Genomic DNA, 17825 nt, shown 5'->3' on the forward strand with positions numbered 1-17825 from the left:
TTCTCTGTGTAGCCTTGACTGTCCTGGAACTTGCTCTGTAGACCAGGCTGGCCTCAAACTCATAGAGATCCACACACCCCTGCCTCCCAAGTGCTGATATTAAAACTCTGCACCATCACAGCCTGGCTACATTTATTTTAATTAATTATTTTGTGTGTGTGTGTGTGTGTGTGTGTGTGTGTGTGCGCGCGCGCGCGCGCGCCAGTAGAGGTCAGAGAAGCCTTGGATCCCCTGGAGCTGGAGTTACAGGTGGCTGTGAGCTGCCTGTTATGGGTACTAGAAACCAAACTCTAGTACTCTAGAAAAGCCATTCAACAGTCTTAACCTATGAGCCATCTCTCCAGCCCTTTAAAGTGTTTTTATTGTTTTGAGATAGGGTCTCAAGTAGCCCAGGCTGGCTTCAAACTTCTTATGGAGCCAAGGCTGCAGTTGAATTCCAGATCCCCACATCTTCACTTCTCAAGTGCTGGGATTACAGCTGCGCACCTACATGTCCAGCTGAATTTTCCTTTTAGGATCATACAAATTTGGATATAGGTATATATTCACACACACACACACACACACACACACACACACACACACACACACACACACACCCCGGTTGTCCAAAAGAAATGTCATGAGAGGCCTGAACAATGTGGAAAGTGACTTCAAGTTGGTCAAAGCATGCTTCTACTTAGCTATATGAGTGAGAAGTTGTCAAAGCTTTTCCGTACCCGTTTCCTTAGCTACACGGGTGTAGTAGCTTGAGTGAGACTGTTTCCCATAGACTCATGTGTTTGAACACTTGGTTTCCAGTTGGTGGAGCTTTTGGGGGGCAAGTTAAGGAGGTGCGGCCTGGCTGGAGGAACTATTTCACTGGGGCAGGCTTTGAGATGAAAAGCCTTCTGCCACTTTCAGTTCACTCTTATTTCCTGTTTGCAGTAGAAAATGCTCTCTCAGCTTCGGCTCCTGCCGCCATGCTTGCCCCTTGCTGTCATGGCTCCCTGCCATGACGGGCTCTTATCGCTCTGGAACCATAGCCACAGCACACCTTCCTCCTCTAAGGTACTTTTGTCCATGGTCTTTTATCACAGCAGCAGAAAAGGAACTAATATAGAAGTTGGTACCAGAGAGCGGGTGGCTTCTGTCAAGTACCTGACTGTATTGGGCTTTGTTTTGTTTTGATTTGATTTTTGAAGGACTGTCGTCTACTACATCACAAACTTTGGACTAGCAGAGCGGTTGAATGCTGTGAGCAGGGCTTGATAGGCTTTCCTAGTAGGTGCCTAGAAGACAGTAATGTTGAAAGTGATGTGAACTGCAGAGGTCTTGCTCAAAAGGTTTCAGAGGAAAGCAGGAACTTCAACACCTGGGCTAGAGGCCATTCCTGTGACATTTTGGCAGTCTGGATGTTTTCTGCCAATGTCCTGAGAATTTTCCTGAAGCTAAACTATCAAGTAATGGACTAATTTCTTTGCTAGAGAAAATTTTAATACAGCACAATATCAAGTCTCTGGCATGGCCATTATTAATGACTTGAATGTGGGTCTACAATGAAAAAGAGCAGGTGGGACAGAAAGAAATACAGAATGTACAGTTTGCGAGAAAAAGAGCACCAGGAAATTTAACGTTGGAGCCAAGGCTTGTGCTGAAAGAGATAAGGAGATCAGAGCTATTAAGGAGAGGCCAGCTCACCACTGGAACAAGGGAAAGGTGCTCTTGGGACAAGAACCCACTTGGTCAAGCTTCCAGCTTGTGAAAGCAAAAGGCCCAGAAAACAACTGCAAACAAAATCTGCTGCTAGTATGATGCAAAGGGGCAAAAGTTCATCTCATTGCTGGTAGTGGAAGTTGGCAATGTCCTCCGAGTGGTATTGGAGTGAGAGGTATGAAGGAGGTAAGAGTGAAGGGGTTGTAGATTTCCTTCACAGTTTCCAAGAGCCACTGAGGCCAGGCAGTGTGGCAAGCCCCTTTTAGAAGGTCTGGAGAAGAAAAGACATGGTAAGAGGCCATTGTGTGAAGCTGTGAAAATGAAGCCTGGGTTGCAGACCCCAGGGTGTTGGAGGTGTCAGAGGTGTGAAACATCTGCTAAGGAACAGGAGTAGCCCAAGAAAGAGATCTGTGCTTCAGGCAACAGAGCTGAAGGGGCTGAGCCCCTTGAGCCCTCAGGAGCTAAAGTCCTAGACACTGACTACGGAGCTACAGGATTTGGAGTTCACCCTGCTAGGTTTCAGTCTTGCTTTGGTCCAGTATTTCCTTACTATCCCTCCTTTCTTCACCTTGGGAATTGTAGTATATAGCCTGTGCCATTACATGCTGGAAATATAATTTGTTTTCTGGTTGTTTTTCAAGACAGAGTTTCTTTGTTATAACCCGGCTGTCCTGGACTCGCTTTGTAGACCAGGCTGGCCTCAAACTCACTGAGATCTGCCTGCCTTTGCCTCCCAAGTGCTGGGATTGAAGGCATGCGCCACCATGCCCGGCTTTTGATTTTATAGGACGTTACAATTAGAAGATTTCTTTGACTCTCATGAGAGACTTTTGAACAGTGTTGAGACTGTAAAAGACTATGGAGATTTAAACACTTGTACTAAATGTATTTTTGCATTATGACATGGCTTTGAGGTCATGGGGGCAGAGATGAAATGCAATGGTTTGAATGAGAATGTCTCTATTACCCATAGACACTTGGCCTCCAGTTGGTGGTGCTGTTTGGGGAGCTATAAGTGATGCAGCCTTGCTGGAGGAAGTCTCTCACTGGGGTCAGGCTTTAAGGCTAACAACCTTGTGCCACTTCTGGTTTGTCTCTCATTGTTTCATGTTGGAAGACATGAGCTCTCAGCTTCCTGCCCCTGCTGACATGGGTTCTCATCGTGATAGGTTTTTATCCCTCTGAAACCATAAGCCCAAATAAACCCTTCCTTCCTTCTCTAAGTTGCTTTAGTCATGGTGTCTTATGACATCAATCGGAAAATAACTAATAAAAGGGACAGGCAAAATAGCAGTACTTATCTCAGAGGATTCCTTCCTCTTTTACATCCTCTTTGGTTATGCTCTGACTTGGATTACTGAGTCATCATAACCTGGATCAGATGACCCAAGACATACCTCTTTACAGATAAGCCAGGCAACAGGTGCCAGCTCCCAGGTTCTCTTAAGGGGGAGCATGCAACCATGAGAATGGTCATCAAGTCTCTTGTGTATTCAGACTCATTCAATGAATATTCATTGCCCATTCCTCTGGGAAGAATCAAGTCCTGGGCTTTAGTAGAAACAGGGTCATTGCCTCAAGGAGCTTTCAATCTGATCAGCCATTGAGCCCCAGACATTAGAGCCATGCCTGCTGTGTAGGGGTACAAAAAGGAGCTTGCAGGATGGGGAGAACCCAAAGGAAAGAACCTGATGCCACTGAGGAATCAAAGTGGGATGATGGATGAAGTTACACGTGGATGCTGAGTTCACTGGGTGAAGGGCCTTTAATTAAAAAAAAATGTTGCAAAAATATCTAGAATAGAAAATGTCTGGCACATTTTAGGAAGAAATTGTTAGCTCAGTGCTGTGAGGCCAAAAATGGTAAAGGTTAAGTCTTGACGTGAGACAGAGGACAAAATTATAGATGGCCTTAACTACCAAAAAAAAAGGAGCTAGAACTTCATGCTGTGGCAAATGAGGCATCATGGAAGGAAAGAATGCATTGGCTTTGTGCCAGTGTCCTCCCATTGCTAGTGTATGGCATATTAATCTAAAGAAGGATGGTCTAGAAGCTAGGGTGTAGAGTTAGGGTCATTTGTGTGAGGGAAATTGTAACTAGATCAGGGCAGCAGCAGAGGATGAGTGGTAGATTTGACAGACAGGAGAACAACAGCTGGACATGCTGGGACCAGCTATGAGGAGACAGGAGTCTGTCCTGCTCATAGGATAGAGAACACAGACTGGGGTACGCTGCACAAGCATAAATGTAAGAAAGATAAGCGCCAGAGGAACTCCGAGGGCTGTGGACCTGGACAGGCAGGAAGACCTTTCTGAAGGAGGAAGGATTCAGGCTAAGACTTACTGTGTGTGACTTTGGCCAGTCACGTTGTACTTTTCTGGTCTTTTAGGTTCCACCTGCTAAATCAGAAGACAAATTGTGAAGGCTGCTTTCATTACAGAAGAGGATGCTATGGGGTGGGCAAGAGGCTCAGCACATACATGTGCTGCTACCAAGTGCACGTGCGCGCACACACACACACACAGAGAGAGAGAGAGAGAGAGAGAGAGAGAGAGAGAGAGAGAGAGAGAGAGAGAGAATGCTCAGGATTCAGGAAGTGCCTTCTTCTGTGGGTGACCTGGATCAGAGTGAGTGGGGGTTGCATGTTATTTACACAACAATGTCACCCTTGCTGCAGGCAGGAGGCTACATTGCACACTTGACTGGATTTGGAATGACCTAGGAGACATATCTAGGTATAGCAACGAGAGGGTTTCCAGCCAGGAGTAACTGAGGAGGGGAAGATGCACCCTGAATGGGAGCACGCCATCCTATGGGCTAGAGTTCCAGACTGAATAAAAGGGAGAAAGGTGAAAGCCAGCTGGAATATCGGCATTCATCTCTCCTGGATCATGACTGTGGGTGCAATGCGACCCCACCACCTCATTCCTTTGCCACCACGTCTTCCTTGTACCCTCATCCTGTGAGCCAGAATAAACCCTCTCATCTCAAGTTGCTCTTGTTGGGTATTCTGCCACAACAATGAGAAAAGTGGCTAACGCAGGCATCCCTGCACGCCATTGAAGGCGTTATGGGGAAGCGGATATGTGACCAGAACACATGTGCTTTCGAAGGGCATCAAAGGCCAAGGCAGTTGCACCAATGTTACCATGGCAGTCAGCATAGAGGCCTAAGAGATCTTTAGTCTCGCCAGGCATGGTGACACACGCCTTTAATCCCAGCACTGGGGAGGCAGAGGCAGGCAGATCACTGTTAGTTTCAAGGCCACACAGAGAAACCCTGTTTCGAAAACAGAGAGAGAGAGAGAGAGAGAGAGAGAGAGAGAGAGAGAGAGAGAGAGAGAGAGAGAGAGAATCACTAGTCTCAATCTCAGAATTGCTGTGTGAGGCCCATCAGTTGTAAACTACTCTGGGTCCTAGTTCCCCATATCAACAACAACAACAAAGACAGGTGTGTGTTGTGTGTTGTGGGCGGGTGGATGAATTGCTCTCAAGGGCTGGCTCCAGGTGCTTCAGTTCCATGACATGGAGGGCTTTTAAAAGGTGGGTGTTGGTACTCTCTCTGCCCCTGACTTCTTTTGTGGCCTTGAGCCAGCTGCTGGACCTCTCTAGGCCTATTTCAACATCTGAAATATCAGGAGATTGGGGAGGAGAAGCCCCAACATCCAATAATTCTCCCTAGTAGAGGACGCTCACCCTCATCTGCAGCTGAAAAGCTTTGGGCAAATCAGAGGAAAGTGAGACACTGGTCACAGATGAACCCCTTTCCAAATCTTCTGTCTTCTCCCACTGCCCTCCCCGCCCCACTGTCAGGAGCTTGCAGCACTGGCTTGCTTGCCAAACTTGTTGCCATGACAACGGGTTACAAATAACTCAGATGCAGGCAAAGATTTTAACCCAAGAGCTGCTGGGCCAAGGGCTTCTTGTTCCTTTCCCAGACCAGACTAAGGGAACAATACCACAGATTCTTTAGGATCAATTCACTCCCCTGCTGACAAGCCTGCCAAGGTTCCTCAGTGTCACAAGGATAAGACCTGGCATGCCGGGTTCTCTGAAAACCTGATTCAAATCTTTCTCATCTTAGTTCCCGCTCACCCCCATTAAGAAGTGATCGCTCCTATTTTTGACACCTGCTGTCTGACAAGCGTGGTGTGGGATGCTTTATATGCAATATCTATGAAAATTTCCCCAAACTGTTAGGTAGAAGCTATTGTCCCAACTGAGACTATATACTACCTGAGACATTTTATAAGTTACAGGGGTAAGGGTTGAGATTCACAGATACAGGGATGTCAGAGATAGATTTCAAACTCAAATCCATAAAATGCCCAAACCTAGGATAAACTGTGGGCAGTTAAAACTCTAGATTCTAACTTTTAATTAAGAAGGTGAAATACAGCTGGGCACAGTGACACATGTGTGTAATCCTAGCTGCACAGGAGGCCGAGACAGAGATCAAGAGTTCAAAGCCAGTCTAGACAATTTAGTGGGATCCTTTATCAAAAAGAGAAGAAAAAAAGGTATATTGAGCATGTCAGTGCACTCTTTTAATCCCAGCAGAGGAGGCAGAGGCAGGTGGATCTCTACAAAGTGAGCGCCTGTTGTAAAAATCTAAGAACAAAAATTGGGGTGGGGGATACCTGGAGAGAAGGCTCAGCAGTAAAGACTTGTGGTACCTCCAGCAAAACCATGCTCAACCCCCACCCCCAACTCGCACCCATATGGTGGTTCACAGTCTTCTGTAACTCCCCTTTCAGGAACCAGACACCCTCTTCCAGCCTTCGTGGGCACCAGGCATGCATGCAGTACACTTCCATACATGGAGACAAAAACACTTATACATATAAAATAAAAATCAACTTTTAAAAGATGCAATACACTTATCTAATTTCTAAGACTCCAGAAACCAAAAGTAGACGGATCAAGGAGTGAGGATCATGCCTCAGACTTTTGGCTAAGAACAAGTGTGTATAAAGAGGACAAAAAGCCACAAGCCCAAAGTTCCTATCAATGGAGGAGTAATTTCAACAATTTTCTGGCAAGCAGAAGGGGAGCTGAAGGAGTGGAAACTGAGAAGCAAGACAGGAAAAGGCATTGGCTTTCTCCACACATGGGTAAGGATCCACAAGCAGAGAGCTGATCTTACCATGTCACATCCAAGGGGACAGAAAGGTTCTCTGACGGTGGGGGCCAGATGTCAAGTCCCAAGCAGGATAGCTAAAAGTCCTTGTTGCAGTGGATGAGGTGGATGAGTGGAGCTCCTGGCCTCCCTGCACTTGCTTGCCCTTTATCACGCTCATGGCCCTGGGTAGAAATGACAAGAACCCAGTACCTATACTCCAGTAGACAGCAGGGGCTTTCCAAACAGTTATACAGCAAAGGCCTCAACTATCTATACTAAAATATCCCCTACTGGACTGTATAGGTCCTCATTGAGTTGCCTTAAAGGGAACTCTACTGGTGGACCTGACAGACCCCTGCCGCCTTCACTGGGCCCCAAATCAATCCACTGTTTTTTTGTTTTGGTTTTTTATTTTGGTTTTTCAAGACAGGGTTTCTCTGTGTAGCCTTGGCTGTCGTGTACTCACTTTGTAGACCAGGCTGGTCTCGAACTCACAGAGATCTGCCTGCCTCTGCCTCCTGAGTGCTGGGATTAAAGGCCTGTGCCACCACCGCCGGCCTTCAATCGACTGCTTTAACTGAAGGAAAAGAGTTGTGCGTGTGCATGTGCATGTGCAATCTTCTAAAACACACACACACACACACACACACACACACACACACACACACACACCAACTGATGTTGCTTTAAATTGCTAAGATGAAGAAGCACAGTGGGTCAGTAGCTAAAAGTCTTTTTAGGGCTGGAGCATTACTGCTTCGCCAGGGGACCAAGTTTTTAAATTCAACAACCCCCAGCACCCACATCAGACAGTTCACAACCACCTGTAACTCCAGTTCTGGGGAATGCAACACTCTGGCCTCTGCAGATGAACATACTACCCCCAACACGTACACACACATAATTAAACATAATAAAAAAATAAGTCTAAAAAAGTCCTCTCAGCTTCAAGTAACAAAAATCCTGACTGACAACGGCTTAAACACAATGCAGCTTTATTTATTTTTCCCAATTAACGGTGAGTGTATTGTGGGTTCAGCTGCATGACCAGGAAATTAACTCCCACTAACGGTTTTATAATGTCTGCATGCTCAGGCTCATCGATTCATGGTCCCAAGATGGCTGTCACAGGTCTTGGCCACATGACTATATTCAAATCAGAAAGAAGGAAGGGGACAGAGTCAATTGCCCATGTTTCTTTGCTCAGAAAAATCAAAAGGATTTTGCAGAAAACTCCCAGAAAATAACTCTTTGGTCATAGGCAAGTCATATAGCCAGTCCTAGCTGCAAAGGAAGCTAATAAAGTAAAGGGCTCCTCATTCTCTGAGCAGCAGCTGCCAGGGGGTGGGATTGGGAGTTGCAAGTGACAGAAAAAATGGCCAAGCCAGGTAACTTGGTTGAAAGTAGTTACTGCTAGGAGTGAGTGGGACAAGGCACCGTTAGGTTTAATTTGGTGTCTTTCAGCATCACTTTGCTCTTTAAAACTATGCGTAGTTTTGGGAGAGATGGCTCAGCAGTTAAGAACACATGCTGTTCTTGTAGAGGACCTGGGTTCAGTTCCCAGCACCCACATGGCAGCTCACAACTCATTGGAACTCCAGCTCCACGGGATCTAACACTCTCTTCTGGCCTTCACAGGCTCAGACACATAAATGGTGCACATGCATACATGCATGCATACATACATACATACACATATACATGTAAAATAGTCATAGAGTAAAAAAAAATAAATAAACCTTTAAAAAACAAAACAAACAAACAAAAAACCTGGGCGGCTGGCTGTGGTGGCGCATGCCTGTAATCCCAGCACTTGGGAGGCAGAAGCAGGCGGATCTCTGTGAGCTCGAGGCCAGCCTGGTCTACAAAGTGAGTCCAGGACAGCCAAGGCTACACAGAGAAACCCTTTTAAAAAAAAAAAAAGTAAGAAAAATAAAATCAAACCCTATGTGTCCCAGAGATTCAATGTTCTCTTCTGGCCATGACAGGAACTGCATACATATGTGGTGCACAGCCACACATGACAGTGAAACATCCATACATGTAAAAGGAAATTAAGTCTTAAAACAAAGAAAAAAAAGCAAACACTCTAAAACAAAAAATACCCCAACAACAAAAAGTGCACTGGACTATTTTGATTTAAAAAAAAAAAAAGAAGAAAAAATATAGTATAGGGTTTCTAAGGGAAAAAGAATTAAAAAATAAAACCTGGACTATTTCTCTGTCTCCAGAACAATGGTGCCAATTCACCGTGGAAGGAAACTGCCTAGAATAGGCCCTTTGTAGATTGAGTATTCTCAGGGCTTCACCTATGAGTCATAGAGAAAATTGTGCTGTTGGTTGTAGTGAGGCTTCGGGGGTTTTGGTTTCTTTAAAAAAAAAAAAACCACAGAAATATTTTAAGACTGTGCTTTCATTTTAATCTCAGGTGTAGGGATATGGGGCTGTTCTGAACTGTCCACAGCCGCTGACTATGATTTGATTTGCCTCGTGCTCTAGCAGAGGTGCAATTTTGCCAGCTGCAGATAGTTTCTGGGATTGTGTGACCTTTGGAATTCTGGGAACTTTTCAGAGGGGTATATAAATGTTAGCGCCCCGAGGGGCGGGGTCAGTGGTTGTTGGTTGTTTAGGGAGGCTGTTTGTGGTTTGTTAGTAGCCACGGTCAAAGCGGAAACTAGAGGGAAAAGTTAGATTCAGGGATTTTCCTAATTCCTCTCTCTCTCCTCTAGCTTTGTTTCTCTCCTGTCTACTGTTAGGGAATGAAACCAGAGGGATAAAGGGTGGGAAAAGAAGAACCCACAAAGTAGCAAAAGTCCAGTTGCTGTTAGTGTGAATGCGGCCAATGCTAATAAGCATGCCTTTGCATAGCAGTTTCAAGGATTGACTGTGGTTAGACAGTCCCTATACAATGTTGTATTAGCTCCGTGACCCCTAGCAGCTCTCTTTCTCTATGAAATGAAGGCAATTCAGATCTGTGAGGTATGTTATCCAACGATTTAAAATGCTATTTATCATGTGGGCTGAGGATGTAGTTCAGTTGGTCAAGACCTGCTTAGCACGCATGACTCTCTGCATAGAACCAGGCATGAGTGTTTTGCCTACATGTATGTCTGTGCACCACGTGCATGCATGCCTAAAATGGCCAGGAGGGGGCACTGGGTCCTCTGGACACATTTCATTTTATGTGTATGAATGTTTTGCCTGAATGTTTGTGTGCACACTACTTGTGCGCTTGGTGCCTGTGGAGGCCAGAATCCCATAAAAATGATCAGACGTTCAAGGTTATTCTCAGCTATACAATGAATTGGAGTCCAGCCTGGAGTAAATGAAACCCTGTATTAAAAATAAATAAAATACTGACTGTTCTGTGTAGTGGTGTAATCTTAGTGTAGTTCAACAGTCTTATGTTTCTACTGACTTGAGTTTGTTTTAAATTCTTTTTTTAATTTTAATTTTTCTTTTTTACATATACATTTATGTTATTACAAATATATAATGATAAACTACTTACAGCAAGAAGAACCACGAAACAATCAGGAATTATATAAATGTTACATTCATAGTGTTTTGGCTATTTGTATTTGGCAACCTTGAAGAAAACATCTTTCCTATCTTGGTGAGTATAAAATTCTGATTGTACATCAATATCATATCTCATCTCTTTCAACTTAAAACATGTATCTAGACCTAAAAACATCTTTTTAAAAATATTTTTTACATATACATTTATATTATTACACATATATACAATAAACTACCTACAGCAAGAAGAACCATGAAACAATCAGGAAATATATAAATGTCACAATCACAGTGTTTTGGCTATTTGTATTTGGCAAGCTTGAAAAGAACATCTTTCCTATCTTGGTGAGTCTAAAATTCTGAATGTAAATCAATATCTATCATATCCCATCATTATCAACTTAAAACAGCTATCTAGACCTAAAAAATATCTTAACCCCTAAACAAGTAGGCTTAATTGTAAAACTAAACTATCTGGTCTTCAACCCCATCAGAGACTTGAGAAGGAATAAAATTAATTACCTGAATATACAGGAAGTGCAGGTTAGTAGCTTCCAAAGTGAATTTAAAAAATGACAGAGAGAGTTCGCTGCCTGAACAGTCACCCAAAACTCCCTTTAGAATTTGTTTTTAATTCTAAACATGGGTTTTGACTTGACTGACACTCCAAAACTGAAAACCTTTGCTTTTTTGAGAGGTGTGTGCATATTCTATTGTTCAATTTTTCCATTTACATTTATGAATAAGAATGCTTTAGCTTTATGCTTATGCCTGTCTTTCCTCATACATGGTTGTAGTAGTTTTAAAAAAGAATGACCCCAGCCAGGCGTGGTGGCACACGCCTTTAACCCCAGCACTTGGGAGGCAGAGGCAAGCAGATCTCTGTGAGTTCGAGGCCAGCCTGGTCTACAGAGTGAGTCCAGGACAGCCAAGGCTACAGAGAAACCTTGTCTCAGAAAACAAAAAAACAAAAAAACAAAAAAAACAATGGAAAAAAAGTGTTAGCATTCTAGCTTGGGGTTGCAGTCTGTTCTGCGGCCCTGATCAATCAGGAGCAGCCTGAGTAAAAAAGAATGACCCCATCATCACAGACTCTTATATTTGTGTGCTTAGTCCCTGTTTGAGGAAGTGTTTGGAGGATCAGGAGGTGTGGCTTTGTTGGAGAAAGGGTGTCATCACTGAGGGTAGGCTGGAAGTTTCAAAAGCCCATTCCAGGCCCAGTCTCTCTGCTGTCTCTGTCTCTGTCTCTGTCTCTGTCTGCTGGCAGATCAGGGTGTAGAACTCTCAGCTCCTTCTCCAGCACCATGTGTGCCTGTGTACCACCTCCACCCCCTTCCCCGGCATTAAGATAATGGACTAAACCTCTGAACTGTAAGCCAACCCTAGTTAGATGCTTTTCTTTATAAGAGTTGCTGTGGCCATGGTGTCTCTTCACAGCAATAGAACAGTGATTAGGACACGTGGCAAAGCAAGTTTTCTTTTAAAGTATCTTTGAATATTTCTTTTTTTATTAGTTCTTTGAGAATGCCATGCAATCTGTTTTGGTTATATTCACCTTCCTCACAGATACCTCTTCCCTACCTACCCAGCTTTGTATCTTCCTTTTTTGTTTCCACACACCAAGTCCAGTTTTGCTGTCCATATATCCTGGAGCTAGGTCAACTTACCAGGGGGCAATATTCTTTTTTTTTTTTTTTTTGAGACAGGGTTTCTCTATGTAGCCTTGGCTGTCCTAGACTCGATTTGTAGACCAGGCTGGCCTCAAACTCACAGAGATCCTCCTGCCTCTGCCTCCCGAGTGCTGGAAAGCGGGCAATATTCTTACAGAACACTGACCCCCTCTCTCAGCAGCTGTCATTGCCAATAGCACTTTGCTTGGGGTGGGACTTCCCGTTTACTTCCTTTCTCCATGTTGACAGCTGGACTGGCTTCAGGTTGCATGGAGCTTGGGAAAGCTGTCACAACTACTGTGAGTTCACATGCCCTGTTATGTCTGGAGGACACTGTTGCTCAGATTTGCTCTCTGCTTCCGGTTCTTACTGTCTTTCTAGCACCTCTCCCACAGTGACCCCTGAGGCTTGGGAGGACAGGATGTGATACAGATGTCCCATTTAGGGCTGAGCCTTCCGAAGTCTACTATTCTCCCAGAACTTTACTCACAGAAGATGCTCAGAGGGGGCCACGTCAGAAGCCCAGCAGGTTGGAAATTGCTGTCAACTCCTGCTGGAGGAAACCATGAAGAGAGGAATAAGATGTAACTGTTGATTTCATTACAAATATTAGTGATGGAATTCGTTTTAAGAACAACTCGGTATGTGAGAGGCGCTGATGGATACTGTGATCATTTTGTGGGGGCCATGGACCACTATAAGGCATGTGTGAGAATATTTCAGGAGGAAAATACATATGCGGCGCATTTGGCAGGAGCTGGAAATGCAGTTGGTCTAAGAATGAGACTAAGCACGCAGTAGTGTAAGCTTATCTTGCCGATGCCTAGGAGTCTGTGAAGAGGAGGCAGTCTCCCTCAGAAAGGCGTGAGTGGAATTCATTTAGGGGGTTATAAAGGTACTATCTATCATAAATTATTTTTTTTCCCGCCAGGCGTACTGGTGCACACCTTTAATCCTAGCATTTGTGAGGCAGAGGCAGGTGTATCTCTGTGAGTTCGAGGCCAGCCTGGTCTACAGAATGAGTTCCGGGATAGACAGGACGACACAGAGAAGCCCTGTCTCAAAAAGTATTTTTTTCTTCTTTCCTGACTATCGTCTTGTATTGTCACCGAGACTCTAGTAAAGTTCTATGTCACACATACATATCCAGAAGATGTACCCATTTACAAAAAGAATATAAGTATCCTTTATTCAAAGCACCTTTGGGTTAACAGAGGCTGGAAAGTGTGGGAAAAGATTCAGGGGAGTAGCGGAAATAGCCTTCAGTTTTTATAGACTGTAGGGGACTAGCATAACAGCATTCAGATGCATGTTGAAAAATTGCTAGTAAGAGAAGATTTTTTTGAATATTCCCAATACAGAGAAATGATAAATGTATACTTGGCATTTCTTTTTTTTTTTTTTCTTTTTTGGTTTTTCAAGACAGGGTTTCTCTGTGTAGCCTTGGCTGTCCTGGACATGCTCTGTAGACCAGGCTGGCCTTGAACTCACAGAGATCCACCTGCTTCTGCCTCCTGAGTGCTGGGATTAAAGGCGTGCGCCACCACGCCCAGCTGTATACTTGGTATTTCAGCACACTATATCCCATGAATTTCTATCCATAAATGTGTACAATTATTATGTAACAATTAAATTTCTAAATTATTTAGCTGGGAAAGCAAGGGAGAGAGACATCCATCATCCGAGTAGTAGAAGGTTCTACAAAGCTCAGCAAAGGAGAAAATTACCTAAGAAATAAAACTGATTTCTCAGCAGAAAGGACCCTGAGTCCTCAGATAAGAAAATGTCCATCAGTACAGTAGGTAGCCAGAAAAACAGAGGAAGGAAAAGCATGCATGTGGACATATTATTGTGACAGTTCAAAAAACCAGGAATAGATTTTTTTTAAAGCTTTTAAGCTCCTAAAAGTGAGGAAAACAGGTCACAATCAAAGATACCAGAATAATATTAGTATATGACTTTTAATCAGCAACTGTGTTAAAAGTAGTACTTTCCAAAAATCAGAGAAAATTATTTCTAACACAGAATTCTAAAGGCAAAATATAATTGAAATGTGAAAGGTAAATGTAACAACCACATTTTCAGATATACAAAGATCCCCAAATCTACTTCTTTGTTCTTTTGGTTTTTCAAGACAAGGTTTCTCTGTGTAGCCTTGGCTGTCCTGGACTCGCTTTGTAGACCAGGCTGGCCTCGAACTCTCAGAGATCCACCTGCCTCTGCCTCCCGAGTGCTGGGATTAAAGGCGTGTGCCACCGTCACCCAGCTTACCTTTCTTTTTTAAAAATATTTTTAGTCCTCTTTTTAAAAAGAGATTTATTTATTCATTGTTATGTATACAGTGCTCTGCCTACATGAACACCTACGTGCCAGAAGAGGACACCAGATCTCACGATAGATGGTTGTGAGCCACCACGTGGTTGCTAGGAATTGAACTCAGGACCTCTGGAAGAGTAGTCACTGCTCAACCTTGGAGCCATCCTCTCTTACCTTTCTTTACCTAAGAAGTTGCTTCAAGATGTCACCAGTAAAATGCAGGATTCTTAGATCAGTCAGGAATCTTGGATATGCATAACAGAAACAGACATCAGTTACCCTCTCACAGTTGGCCAGGTGCGTGTGAGGTTCCCATCGCACAGCACAGCGAATGAAACTGCATGCTCATGTCAAGGCTTACTTGCTGTGGTGTCAACCCATTAGGCAAAGACAGGGACCTCCTCTGGAAAGAGCTGAGCCATCTTAAAGACAGGCTCTTGGCATTCTGGGGATTGTGGACTGTAGCATTAAGACTTAGAATTCTTCTTACCATCCTATGGGGAAGCTGTCGCTTTGCCTAGTACTGGCCCCTACTGAATTTCCAATCAGATTCTCATTGCTGTATTTTTCAAAACTGGCTCATTTTGTTACTTGACAATTTCATACATATATAGACTTATATTCTGATTGCTCTCCCTAGCACACTCTCTCTCATCTCCCTTTCACCCCTGTAAGCACCCCCAACCCTCATCCATACTAGTTCCTTTCTCAGATTTATGGCTTTCGGTTTGGTTTGGTGACTCATTTTACCCACTGAAGTCTGATGGGGTTATTGGTGAGTATACAACTGACGGCGATGTTTTCTCCTGAATGCATCAGTTAGGAACTAGTCCAGCAGGGTGGGGTGGGGTCCTCTCGAGTTTCTTCTCCATCCATGCCCGACTGTTGACGGGTCCATTCTTGTGTCTAATAGTGAAGGCATCTTCAGGTGCTGGGAGCGTAACTGCGATGGTCACATCTTGCCTGGAAAATGACAGTTTACAGCTCTTCTCTTTATTTTGGGGCTCTTCTGTGCTTTCCATCTCCTCTTCCACAAGGCTCCCTGAGCCTTAGAGAGGAGGGTATACATAACTTGTTTAGGAAAGTGCTGTGTGCATCCACCACAGCCGACTAGAAAGAGAGACTTCTCTGATTAAGACAAAGAGTCCGTTGCTACATTAAGGAACTGTCAGCAAACAAGCAGGATCCCAAGGTTTTCATTGAGAAAAGACCACACATGAAGGAATTGTTCCAAAATACGCAGAGTTAACTGGGTAGAGAACTTGTTAGCAAACGAGTGGCAAAATGGGAGGGATCTAAATCTGTCTTTCACCTCAGATATTTCAGACTGAAGTCCAGAGCACCATCTATCAGATAATAATTGCTCTACTTTAGCCAAACATCACAAAAGAAAATTTTGGTCCTACTCCCACTACACTAACAAAGGCCAACAGGGAGTTCAGACTTCCACTCTCACTGAATAATGTGTTAACCTCCTCTCCCCACTGGGGTAGGATGGCTAGAGTGCCCATTCTCCCCTAGCAATGAGGAACCCCCAGTGGGGGTATCCAATGGAGACTGAACACAGACCTTGAATGTTTCTATACCCACCGCTTTACTGAGGCAGGGTCTCTTCTTCCACTGTAACAATAGTGTCTGACGATAGAAGCAAAAACAGGATGTTGAAATAAGATCCAGCATCTCATAACACAATAGCCCAAATACCCAGGTCTCAAATGACAATTACTCATCGTACCAAGAACCAGCAAAACCTCAACTTGAATGAGAAAAAACAAAGCAAAACAATAGACATTAATTCCAAGATGACAGAGATGTTAAAATTATCTGAAAAGTTTTCAAGGACAAGGAGTCACCATAAAAATACCTCAACAAATAATACTATGCTCAAAACAAATCAAAAATTAGAAAGTGAGCTAGGGCTGCTGAGACGGCTCAGCAGGAAAGACGCATGCTGTCAAGCCTAATGACCTAAGTTTGATCCCAAAGGTCCACATGGTGGGAGGAGAGAACTGATTTCCACAAGTTGACCTCTGACCTCCACATGTACACTGTGGAAAGTATGTACACACACACATACACACACACACACACACACACACACACACACAAACCATGTAATTAAAAAAATAACAACAGTTAGCAAATAAATAAAAATATATAAGGGACCGGGCACGGTGGTGCAGGCCTTTAATCCCAGCACTCGGGAGGCAGAGGCAGGCGGATCTCTGTGAGTTCAAGGCCAGCCTGGTCTACAAAGGGAGTCCAGGAACAGCCAAGGCTACACAGAGAAACCCTGTCTCGAAAAAACCAATATAGAAACTTTAGAACTGAACATTACAAAGCCCCCAATAAAATCCTCAATGGATAAGATATGACAAAATGAAGGGGACAGAACAAAGAATTTACTTAAAGACAGAAACACACATGTTTCACAACTTGGAAAACTGAGAAAAAAAGAGAACAGGAAAAATGAGAATAGCATTAGCGAGTCAGCAGGAGGGAAACTACACCAGGGATAGGAAACCTATCCAGCATCTCCAGGATAATGATGTCATGGACCTTAGGAAAGAGTCTACTCCTCCCACTTTGCTAGACCAGCATGAGTCCTTACTTCGTTCTAAATCATATCCTCATAACCACAGGTAAGTGTAGCTATCACCATTCACCCACGAGGCCTCTCTTTACAACCAATGGAAACCTTCAAAGAAAGCCACACTGGATATAATGCAGAGAGAGATCAACAAATCATGGGGAGCCCAGCCCCAACAGATACACCCTCACCACAGCTCCTGCATCCATGGCTCAGGGACCACTGAGGAAGGGGGAGGGGAAAGCTTGTAAGAACTATAACCATCAGGAAGTCTCCTGTGAAACAGGCTCTCCTGGAAATGTCTGCATGAAACAAGACTGGGGCAACGACGAGATCAATGGAAATGTTAACGCAGAAAGGGTAAAGGTTCACAGGTTCTCATGCCTACACAGAGAACTACAGGCAACTAATGACTTCTTGGTGAAGAAGAGTTAACCATTCCCATGAGTGAACCCCCTGATTGGTTGTCGAATGTAGAGTGGTGAGCCTTCAAACCATGTACCGACAAACAACAAAATAGACCCAGCAAGTTGCATTCATACATTTTGTGCATAATGCATATAATAATGATATAGAAAGAGGCTGTCAGCTTAGGGGAGCATGGGGAGGGTGGAAGGGACAGTAGCATGGAGGGACTAAAGGAAGGAGAAAGAGTGGGAAAAATAATGTAACTCTAATTCAATTAAAAACATAATAATCATAATAATAAAACAAAAGACATCTACTTTTGATGGACCAAAGTAACTTCATTTTATCTAACATTTTCATTTCTGTATTTGGGTGACCTACTCTTGAACTCCAGATCTAGAAAACCCCACAAAGATACACTTGGCACAAAGATACAGAATTACCAATTAGCCAGAAAATAAGTACTAAAAGATCAGACACTCCCCTCGATTTCTCAAGAGCTA

At 43.8% G+C, this 17825-nt stretch overlaps 1 protein-coding gene across 4 annotated transcripts in view; it reads right to left on the bottom strand.

Annotated features, from left to right (window-relative positions):
* Positions 1-14147: 14147 nt before the first annotated feature.
* The window catches only part of SMC1A (structural maintenance of chromosomes 1A), a 57770-nt gene continuing 54092 nt past the window's right edge, over positions 14148-17825 (bottom strand). Inside the window, exons 24-25 of one of the 4 annotated variants that reach the window (XM_084790012.1) lie at positions 15915-15959; positions 14148-15287 (exon numbers count right to left, since the gene is read on the bottom strand). In XM_084790012.1, the coding sequence (XP_084646138.1) occupies positions 15140-15287; positions 15915-15959 (193 nt within the window). In that variant the 3' untranslated portion in view covers positions 14148-15139. Of the gene's footprint in view, positions 15373-15914; positions 15960-17825 lie in introns of all 4 variants that reach the window. The other 3 variants (XM_084790014.1, XM_084790011.1, XM_084790015.1) reach the window with 3 other exon arrangements.

The sequence above is a fragment of the Acomys minous genome (genome assembly GCF_964271855.1).
Source record: "Acomys minous genome assembly, chromosome: 7".
NCBI classification, from domain to species: domain Eukaryota; kingdom Metazoa; phylum Chordata; class Mammalia; order Rodentia; family Muridae; genus Acomys; species Acomys minous.